An 11,902-nucleotide genomic window follows, 5' to 3' on the forward strand; every position below is an offset into this window, starting at 1 on the left:
TTTAATTTAATTTAATTTAATACTTATATTAATTGTATTTTATAAATTTAATATTAAAGTGATTAAGTTTAATCATAATTGAACTCTCTAAACTCTTCTTATATAAAGAGAGTCTTTGGTCATTATTTTACACATACTTGAATTCAAGAGAAAGTTGTAGAGAGAAAATTCTCTAATTACAACTTGACCCAAAATTTTAGAGAAATTTTAAAATTTCCTCACTGGTAATTTTTGTGAAAAATTTTCTGATTCGAAGCGAGCCGACACTCGACTGACGTGAGATTGAAGATAACGGAGAAGACTACTAAGTCGAAGCGTTCATCCTAGATAAATCGAAAAGGTACAATTTTGATTAAGTGTTTATTACTTTAGATATCACAACCAAGTATTTTTTGGAAAAAAAAGTTAAAACTTTGGTTTTTCCCTAAATTTATTTTCCGTTGTGTTTTTCGAATCTGATTTTCCATCATTTATAGTGCATGATTAGCTATAGATTATCCTAAGATATTTTCGGTGAAAACAATAAATTAAGGGAAGTTAACTTGAATGTGGGTTGGGAATTTTGCTTCAGGGCTAGCAAACGCTTAAGTGTGGGGATATTTGATAAGTGTAAAAAGTAACATGTTTTAAGCTCATTCTTAATGTGTTTTTAGGTGATTATACGATGTTAATTGTGAATTTTATGCTTCTTGTAACACCTCAAAATTTAGGGTTAGAAGTTTTAGGGTTTGCATTTAAGGTTAGTGCATAGCTCAACCATTATGTGTGTGTTTCTGCGTTTTAATGTCAGAATGGGCTTGCTGGTCTGGTGGATGGATGTGTGTTAGTTTAGCTTGGGGTTATGGGTTCAAGTCCTCATGCATACTTTGAGGAATTGTTTTTGCACTTCCAATTTGGTTGAGTGTAAAATATTTACTTTATTTATTTTGACTATAGAAAATCCTAAGAGAGTAGCACGTTCTTTTTTTTCTTTTTTCTTTTTCCTCTTTTTTTTCTCTCTGTAAAATAGAACTGCTTTTTCTTTACTTTTTGTTTTGCTTTGGTATCTTGTGGATAGGGGTTCTTTCGGGTAAGATCTAAGGTTCCGGTTGGTGGAGCGAGTTGAACAATTCTGGGTACTCATTTTCGTCTAAGGAGTGGGTTCCGTATCTTAACTAATTTATTTGAAAATTCTTGTTTCAACTCTATGGAAGTCGGCATTTTTTGTGTGTATTAGCAAACCGGTTATTTACAATGTTGTGCTGCTATTTTCATGCTTAGAACTTATTTAATTTGGTATAATTTCAGGTTATCAAGGGCTGGAAAGTGTTTTGAGAGCGAAAACATGATTTTTCATGTTGTTTTAGGGTGGTTTCGTGACCACATAAGTGATTCACAGGGCTGTGTTGTATTGGGATTTAGGGCTTCCGGGCCAATTTTGATGCCACACGGCTGTGTGGCCGGTTTGAGGATTTTTGTCGATATCCACACGGGCGTGTGCGATTAGGAATTAGGGTTATGTGATTTGATGGTACACAGCTTGGCTACACGGTCATGTGGCTAATTTGGAGATTTAACAATCTCACACGGACGTGTGTTTTGGACACATGGTCGTGTCTGGTGGGCACATAGGCATGTGAGACCTTCACACGGTCGTGTCTGCCTTGAACCCTAATCTAGTGCAACTTGGCAGAAAGTTACACGGCCTATTTACAAGGCCATGTCCCTAGCTCACACGGGTGTGTGCCTCAGCCACACGACCGTGTGCCTCATTCCACACGGGCGTATTGACCCCCACATGGCCTAGGCTTTTCCACATGGCCAGAGCACATGGCCGTGTGGCCCTAAGCCACCAATTTTAGTTCCGTGTATGTTTAATCTAAAAATGTGTCTGTGTGTTCCGAGCCTTGACTAGGATTTAGTGAGGGTAGTTAAGACTCTGATCTAGGCTTCAGTTTATGTGTTATTTGTGACTGTTGTGCGAGATATCTGATTCTGAACCCGGTTAGTTGGGTGTGTGCATGCTTGTTTCTGTCTGACTATCTATTGATGTGTTTATTGTTTCTGTAAGGTTGTAAGCATGCATGCACTTGCATTAAGTAATTTTTAGGTTGGTTGTGAAGAGAATGAAGACTTATTCTGATCTGATCTGGCAGTTTAACGTAATTTATCGATAGAGCGGTTTTCCGCAATGTACCGCATGTACATCAACTTTGCTACGTACTATTATCTGATCTGACAGTTTAAACTGCAGCATGTCTGTACAGTAGTTTACCGTAATGCACTATACTGCATATACGCCAGCCTTGCTGCGTACTATTATCTGAATGGCTTAGTCCACATACATGGTGTGTAGGGTTGGATAGGCCTTTCGAGTTCTTATGTGGTGTGTTTGGTTGGATGAGCTTAAACAACACTTTTGGGGTGTGGTTGAGGGACGAAGAGGTGATTTGGTTGGATGTTTTGGTTTTTAATACTTGACTGCATTCATATGCATCTAGTTGTGAGCTATTTGTCTATAATCTGTCTGTTCGACATAACATTTATGATTAATTCTGCGAGCATTGAGGTGTTAGCGTAGTGACATTTTGGATTGTGATGGTAAGTATTTTTGTATCGACCCATTGACGGGTTTATCAATTGAGTTTTCTATGTGTGATTTGGTGTGCTTTAACTGTTACGTTTGTTTGGGACATTGGTTCCGAGTTTGCTTTCTGTTTCTGCGTATCTCTGTAAGTACTTTTCATTATCTAACTACTATTTGGTTTTTGATCTGTAATTCCATTGTTAGATATATTTTGAACTCACACTGAGCTCGTGTAGCTCACCCCATATGTTTCCCCTTGCAGGTACATTTCCGAATTCTGATGCTAGACTCAATATGTAGAGGTCTCAGACAGTCACGATTAAAAATAGGCTTTAATAGTATTTTAATAATTTCAGAGTTTATAACTAAACACCTTGAATTGTAAGTATTGTTTTGAAAACTATGGTACGAAATTTTTTGTTTTACATACGTAAGTGTTATTGAGACTGTATTTTCTTTTAAAATATCAAGATTTTATAACTGAGAATTTTACGTAACTTAAATACTGCAATGTTTTTTCGGTTTGTTAAACTCAAATTTTTTTACGACCACTTCGGTGATCAATGTGACCTTCAAAATTCGACCAAAATTTCGGGGCCAGTTTTACGGTGTTACATTTCTAATCCTTTAAATTCATATTTAATGCTTAATAGAGCACCTGGGAGCAAACGGAGCGGAAAACGAGCAAAAATTGGAGCACTGAAGCAAGTTACAAGAGCCACATGGGATGAACCATTTCACACGACCATGTGACCCATACGGGCGTGTGGTAGACCGTGTCGATTTTACAGAATTGTGCACCGAACAACGAAAAATCATGATTTTTAGGTTTTTCAGCATTCTAAGACGTATATATGACAAAAATAAGAAGATATGAGTGAGCCATCATAGAATACTCAAGAAAATAACTAGAAAAACACTATTGAAGCAAATTTTTGTCAAGATTGAAGATTCTCAATTGATTTCTTAGGAATTTATCATGAGTTTTTTTATTTCTTTCAGTTATATTGTATCTTGGATGTTTTCATTTTGAAGCATGAACTAATTTTCTAAATATTTAGGGAGAGGAACCCTGTGATGGATTCTGTCATTTGGTTTTTATTTTACGCAATAAATACTTAATTTCTTATTCTCAATTATGTGTGTTTAATTTTTGGTTTGATATTTCTAAAGTATTGATCCATGTTTGATGTGCTTAAATCGGAGGTTGAATAGACACTGTTTAATAGTAGATCTTGCGTAATTGAGTGGAGTTATATGCAATCCTATAAATAGGATGACATAAATCTACCAAATTAGAGTCAAATCTAATAGGGGAATCCGTAGTACGAGTTAATGTGACAATAGGAGTTTTAATTAGAAAGAAATTTCAATTAATCATGTAACAGCCCGTTTTCATTGAAATCGAGATGATGGTTTCGGGACTACAAATTCGAGTTGGAAAGAAAATTTATTTTAATATTATTGCATGATCTGCATTATGATAGAAATAATGTATGAAAATTTCATCAAGGAAATTTTACTGATTTCATGTTTAATTAGGAGGAAAGGACCAAATTGCATAAAATATAAAAGTTTAGTTCTAGTAGCTAAAGGGATTAAATAGCTATAGAATTCAAAACTTGATATCCTTATAAGGCAAAAAGACCATTAATAAAAGTTAGTAGATATTTATGATGATTCATCCATGAAAAATTAATTAAAGAAAATGATGAAATTGGAAATTTGGAAAATTAAAAGATGATAGGTTAATTAAATGAAAAAAATATTTTATTTTCATCATCTTCCCCAAATTTCTATGGAAACCCTAGCTAAGAGAAAAACTTTAAGCAAGCTTAATTGGGTAAGTAATCATGTCTCATTTTAGTAATTTTTATATTTTTGAGATCGTAATAACCTAATCTATCTATTTTAGGGATCAATTTGCAAAGTTATCATAGTATTAAAATTTTTCCATGGATGAGTATGCTAAAATTTTGAAATTTTATGGTAGAAAAAGAAAGGTTGTTGATAGATAAACAACTTTTCTAAAGGAAATTTTCATGAAATTGTGATTTAGGGACTAAACCGAAAAGATGGAAAATTTTTAGTTTTTAAAATACATGGACTTTTATTGTTATATGAAAAATTCGGCTAGGCTTGGAATAAGAATTAAATTGCATGAATTTCATTTTCCGAGCCTAGGGATGAAATTGGAATTAATCAAAAGTATAGGGGTAAAATGGTACTTTTTCCTAAGATGTAAATTGGATTGAATTGAATATGAAATTGTTAAATTGATGCTAAATTCATTTATATAGATCCGGAAATATCAAATAAGGAGTTAGATCGAGGAAAATAAAAAGTGTCGGATTAGTAGAAAATCATATACGAGCAAATGACGAGGTACGTTTGTGTAACTAATTTGTGTATATTTATATGTTTGAATTGAATGTTGTGTATATTTGAATTGAATAAATGTTATGAAAATATGAAATTGATCACATGTTCAATAATGCTCGATAAGTAATAAGTCCCATTTGAATAAATGAAATTCGATGGATACAGGATTTTCGTATTAGTTGTAGTCTTGCATATGTTGCGGACACACCATAGCTCGAAAGAGCATCTTGTTACATGGTTCCTGCGAGCATCTCGATCGGTATTTGTCCTACATATGTTGCGGATATACTGTAGCTCTTTGTGAGCGTCCTGTTATATGACCGGTATTGATCCTGCATATATTGCGGACATATCGCAGCTCTTTATGAGCGTCCTGATATAGGCTCTTTGTGAGCTGCCTGATAATAACTCTTCGGAGTTACCTGTTAAGCTCACATGAGCTTTCTGTTTCAAACTCTTATGAGTTTCCTGTCATAGCCTGGATAAACTTTCTGTTACATGGCTCACATGAGTTTCCTGTTATATAGCTTGAGAGAGTGCTTCTTGATTATGTACTCTAATGAGTATCCCTGAAGAATTGACGGATTACAGTTTTTGTACACTTTAAGTGTACTACATGTGTGTCCATAAATATTTCAAATAAATTCCATGGGCAAAGTTCCGACATGTGCCAAACTGAACTTGAGATGATTTGTTATGAAAATGTACATGTTGTATGGAAATATGATAAGAAAAATATATGAATATAAAAGTTATTATATGATGAGCTCATTTATGTTTCTTGACAATTGTGTGAATTACAATGACTAACATGTTTGATGAAATTGGTTGTTTAGGCCATTAGTCAAATTTCTTGGATGCATTTTGTATGTTTACTTTAGTGGAAATGAATGGTAAGTTAAATTTCCAGTTATACGAACTTACTAAGCATTAAATGCTTACTTTGTTTTATTTTCTCTGTTTTATAGTACTCTGAAGCTCGTGAAGGTTGGAACTTGGTCGGAGACACATCACACTATCCCTCGGACTTCTCAGTATATAAAGCAAGCTAACTTTTGGTATAATGGCATGTATAAGCTAAGTTAGGCATAATGATGAAATGTTTTGGTTGTAACTAGCCATTGGAATGGCTAGTGTAAGGCATATATTGATGTAATTATATAAAGCCTTATCAGGTTTGATGTGTGATAAAGTGGTGAGATGATGGGAAGGATACTAACCTATTGATGAATGGTTTTGAATTAGCATATTTGATAAAGTATGCTTATAAGCATAAATGTGTTTTTGGTAAGTTTAAACACTTGCACATATGAGATAATATGTCATGCATAAAACTTGGTATTGGCATTGGTTTGAGAGTTATGAATTGGCTTGTGAATGTGTTTGGATGATGTTGTAGGTGAATGGAAAATTCGGTGAGAAAAGTGGCCTAAAAATGGCCTATTTTTCATCTACACAGGCAGAGACACAAGCATGTGTCTCAGCTATGTATGACACATGGCCATGCGCATGGGCGTGTGGTTTGGCCATATATCCCCTGCACCTAATTTTCGAAAATTAAATTGTCCACGTGGCTTAGCACACGGGCGTGTAGCTAGCTGTGTGACCCAAGTCAGAGAGTTACACGAGTATGGACACGGGCTGGGACATGGTCGTGTGCCTCACATCGAATGCCCACACAGCCTGGGACACGGGCGTGTCACTTGGCCATGTGAGCCACACGGTCTAGCCACACGGGCATGTGTCCCCTGCACCTAAGAAATAATTTTAAAATTTCGCGAAAAATTCCCCGAGTTCTTGATCTAATCTCGACTTGTTTCTAATGCATAAATTGGGTCTCGAGGGTCCATATAAGGGACGTTATGATTGAATAGGTTAGATTTCGAATATGAATAATAAATGATACAATTTGATTATATTTAATGTGTAAACTCTGGTAATGCTCTGTAACCTTGTTCCGACGACGAATATGGGTTAAGGGTGTTACAATTCAACATAGAGTCAATTGCTCTTATACTCGAAAGAGATATTAGCATAATTTAGGGAATTTCTACGGATCAATATACTAAGTAAAGAAATTGCGTAATTTAGATTGATAGTGACAGAGAAAATCTAGGCGGATTCTTTCCTGGGTATTGTTTTGCTTCTTGATTATTAATCAATTATTTTCCTGATTTATTTTTTATCGTGTTCCTTAGTTAGTTAATTTTCATTTTAACCAATCACTCGAATTATTCAGTTAAATAATAGAAAGATAGTTATTACTAGTACTTTTAGTTTTTGTGAGGACGATATCTTTGTTCACCTAGTTATACTATTAGTTGATAAATACACTTGTCTTAGTTAAATTTTTAGTTAATTTCGCGATACACCAACAAATGAACACAAGCAAAAGGAGAGGGGAGAGAATAGTTGTTAGTGTACATCAAGAACAAAGAAAAAATATCTCTAAAAATTTGTCTATATCTCATTAAAAGAATATTTTTTTTGTGAATTTATTTTATTCTGTTTCCTCAAATGAAAACCAACTACCCGATTGGCTAATATATTATTCAAAAAAATCATGGTTTTCTTTTATTTATTTATTCCTATGTCTACCCAAAAATAAATAAAAATAGAACTCAACATGAACCTCACAATCCCTCCCGAAAAAATCCATCGAGGGAATCGTATGCCGAGATTTCACTTTCCTCTTTTTCCTTTTACTTTTTCCATACTAAAATTTGATTTTTAAAATTATTAAATAATAAATTAAAAGAACTAAGTTTGGTTTTTAAAGTTGTCTTTAAAATGAAAATTATATCCTAAATATAAAAAATTAATATTTAAATTCTAAACTTATAAAAATTTTAAAATAAAATAAGTCAAATTATGTTATTAGGTCATTTATTTTGTGTAAGTTGTGTATTTAGTACTTGTTCGTTGATTTGATCAATTTTAATCCGTATACTTCTTGAATTTTGAAATTTTAGTCCTGACCAATTTGTAGCAGTTAAATTTGTTTGGTTAACTTATGCTACTAGTCCTATATTATGCCTAAAGTTATAGATTTAGTCTATATATGTTCTTCAACTAGATCATTTGTAGTAGTTATATTTTTTAATTTCGATATTTCATCTGAATGCAAACGACGATTGTTAAATCTATTAACCAATTCTTTTATAAATAATATATGAAAATAACAAACCGCCACAACATTAGCCATACGATAATATGTTTGATGTATCAAATTATGAAAATAATAGAACTAAAATATTCAAATTTCTAAAAGTACAAGAATTAAAAATAACAAAATTAAAGTACAAATGCTAAATCTACTACTTATACAAAGTTTAAGCCCTAATAACAAAATTTGACCAAAAAAACAAGTGTGAGTAACCAAGATTCTAAATACTCCAGAGCGAGTTATGGAAGATGAAGGAACATGGAAGTAAACCACACAAAATGCAGTACTACTTAAATTTAACCTACCTTCGGAAGAAGACACGTAAGATTCTTAGTTGCCATACAAAAACAAGACAACACATGTAAAGTCTTTGACAGAGAGATGACGTGTAAACCAACTCCCCACCCATTCTCTCTTTGCTTTTATTCCCACACATCAACTAAACCCCCCTTCCCCCCTCTCTAAAATCTAATCTTTCTATCTTCTCTTTCAACCCTCACCCATCCGCCTAAACCCTTTCCCTTCCATTTTATGAACGTACTACATCCTCAAGACATGAAAAACACGACACCCCACCAGCCGCCAGAACAACCCAACGAAACTCAGCAGCCCGACCACGATGGAACAAGCTCTGGGATGGAAACATGTCATGTGAAGTGTCGTGGGTCTTCACCGGCTCCGGAAGTAGGAGCGGATCATGAGGTTAAAGAAGAAGAAGCAATGAGGGCGGATGAATCTGAAGAAGACAATGGACGGGAGAAACTGAAGAGGCATAGGATTGAAGTGGCGGGCAATGTTTGGATTCCTGACATATGGGGTCAAGAAGAGCTTTTGAAGGATTGGATTGATTGTTCTGCATTTAATGATTCTTTGGTGCCTCATGGGATCATGTCAGCTCGTGCTGCTTTGGTTGAGGAAGGAAGAAGAGCCAATTCTGGCGGATTTAGAATAGAAAACAGGTGTTAAAATTATTATTATTATTATTATTATATATTATTATTTCCTTTCGTGTGTTTTAGTTAATCAAGATTGAGATAAAAAAAAAAGGATACATTTTAATAATGGATGGTTTGATTTCATTTTCTGCTTTACGTATGAGATTTGCCAGAGTTATTATGTTGCTACTTTTATATTTTATATTTTTTATGATAAATGAAATTTGATTTAGTTATGTTATGACATACAAACAGGAAAAAGAATAATAAACTATGGAATCTAATGGATGTCACTTCACCGACTAATTAAAGATATGATTTCGATTTTATAATCTAATATTTACCAGCTCATTCAGGATAGAAGATGCAGTATGTGAGGTTAGTCAAAATCATGGTTATCACCAAGAGCACATTGTGGGGGAGAAACTTAGCCCAACCCTCCAACACGGCTGACCTGGTTCAGTGGTGCAAATCATTGGGGGCTTTTCTGAAGATGACAAATTAAGAACTATACTATTTTTTTCTATACAGCAGTTGCTCGTGCTTTTCTTTTCTTTTCTTTTTCTGCATTGGCCAATTTGTTACTAAAATTCATGTCCCGTATCGGCCAAAGCAGTCAGTGTCTACCTTGAATCAGCTCGCTGGTGTAATCGACAAGGTGATGCCGTAAATAAAAGGAAAAAGAAACGGTGAAATAGGAAAATCCTTTTTTACTATCAATGCTTCGATCGAAGGTTGGAATCTAAGAGGGTTTTATGGATGAATAACCTTAGCAAAAGGCCAAGGGAGTTCGAAATAGGACAATTCTAACAAAACAATATTGTAGGTGGGCTGCTGGTTCAACATGCTTGGCCTAAGTGATGGAAAATACCGTCTAACAGTCAGACTAGTAAAGCTAAAGAAATGGACATTTACTAACAAGTTGCATTTTATTTTGATTATTTTCTGGATGGTTTTGCTATCATTCAAAGGCAATCATTAGAACATTTCATAAGATGACAAAAAAGTGCCCACTAACTGAGCCAACCACCACACTAAAGTATTCAACCATGCATAAAGAAATTATCTATACTTGTGATTTATATTCATTTCTACTTTTATGCACATGTACTGAATTTTAAAAAATAAAAATAAAAAATCAAACCCTCACGCATTACCTACAATAAAGAATATAATCCTTGTTAATTTCCATGAGAGGGAATCTTACCCCAGAGCATCATTGTACTGAATTTACGACCTTGGCATGAGCCGCCTTCATCAATAGCAATTTATATGAAGCTCCATTCATCAATACTAGAACCACAAATTAAACCAATCTGCACCGTAGCCATCTTCATAACCTAAAAAGTATAAAGGTATCCTGGCAAAAACTTTTGATATGCACATCATTCGTTCAATTTTGCTGAAACTTAAAACAATCATCTTGTTAGTGGGAGTTATAATTGCTAACAAACATCAATTGTAACTTAAGGAAAAGCTGACAGAACATTATAGCTTGTGGCATGTATTACAAACTCATGAAAGAATGAATCTATTCATCAAAGTTAACTATACATTATAGCAGTCATACATTATATAACATTAGAACTCTCAACTGATTTACAAACAATACTTTAATAGAGTCTAACAGACCCTAACTAATACAGTTAGTCTAACATTCCCCCTCCAGTATCTGGACACAAACTACTGGCAACAACAACATTCATTTGATCTCGACATCGGGAAAAAGCTCCAAACGTCAATTGTTTGGTCAACACATCAGCCACCTGATCACACCTAGGAACAAAATTCATGCAAAGATGATCACTCAAAATCTTTTCACGAACAAAATGAATGTCCAACTCCACATGTTTCACTCTAGCATGTAGCACAGGATTAGCAGCTAAGGAGACCGCACTAGAATTATCACACCAAATAACTGGTGTACCACTAAGCTTTAAGGCTATCTCGGTCAATAGAGAATGAAACCACGTCAATTCAGATGTCGCATTAGCTAAACTTTGATATCCAGCTTCTATAGTAGATTGGGATACAACATGCTGTTTCTTGGACATCCAACCCATAAGATTATCACCAAGATATATACAAAACCCAGAAGTGGACTTGTGTTCCTCAATCGAACTTGCCCAGTCAACATCACTAAAACCAGTTAAATCCATACTTGATGCTTGAAACAACAACCTATAATCAATTGTACCCTTAACATACCGCAAGATACGTTTCACAGCTGTCCAATGCACATCATGAGGTTTATGCATATATTGATTCACTTTATTGATAGTAAAGGACAAATCAGGATATGTTAAACACAAATACTGAAGACTGCCTACAACTTGTCCATAAAGAGTACCATCTGACAGAGGCGACCCAACCAAGGATGTAAGTGTCAGTGAACTTACCATAGAAGTGTTCATTAGCTTGGCATTCATCATGTTAGCACATTCGAGCAACTCACGAGTTGTAGTTTTGTTGAGACACATGCATTCTATCCTGATGTCTCAACACCTCAAGCCCAAGAAAGAAACTCAGCTCCCTTAAATCTTTAAGAGAAAACTAACGATCAAGACAAGAAATAACATCATCTAATTCAACACAATCACCACCTGTAACAATAATATCATCAACATAGACAAGGAAATGAAAAATTCCAGCATTCGTGTGTTGGTAAAACAATGAAGAATCAGCTCTTAAAAGCTTAAAATTCAGTTGTTGTACTAAAACATTCCTCAACTTTTCAAACCAAGCCCTTGGGGCTTGTTTAAAACCATATATGGCCTTATTCAACCTACATTCCAAGGGCTGTCCATGATCATCAACCACTTCAAACCCAAGAGGCTGCTTCATGTAAATATC

At 34.5% G+C, this 11,902-nt stretch overlaps 1 protein-coding gene across 1 annotated transcript; it reads left to right on the forward strand.

Moving 5' to 3' along the window:
* Window positions 1-8,538: 8,538 nt before the first annotated feature.
* Window positions 8,539-9,205, forward strand: LOC105766674 (hypothetical protein). The gene has a single exon (XM_012586238.2). It carries the CDS (start codon window positions 8,646-8,648, stop codon window positions 9,078-9,080), a length of 435 nt encoding a protein of 144 aa, XP_012441692.2. The 5' UTR covers window positions 8,539-8,645; the 3' UTR covers window positions 9,081-9,205.
* The last annotated feature ends 2,697 nt before the right edge of the window (window positions 9,206-11,902 follow it).

The sequence above is a fragment of the Gossypium raimondii genome, chromosome 4, assembly GCF_025698545.1.
Source record: "Gossypium raimondii isolate GPD5lz chromosome 4, ASM2569854v1, whole genome shotgun sequence".
Classification (NCBI taxonomy): domain Eukaryota; kingdom Viridiplantae; phylum Streptophyta; class Magnoliopsida; order Malvales; family Malvaceae; genus Gossypium; species Gossypium raimondii.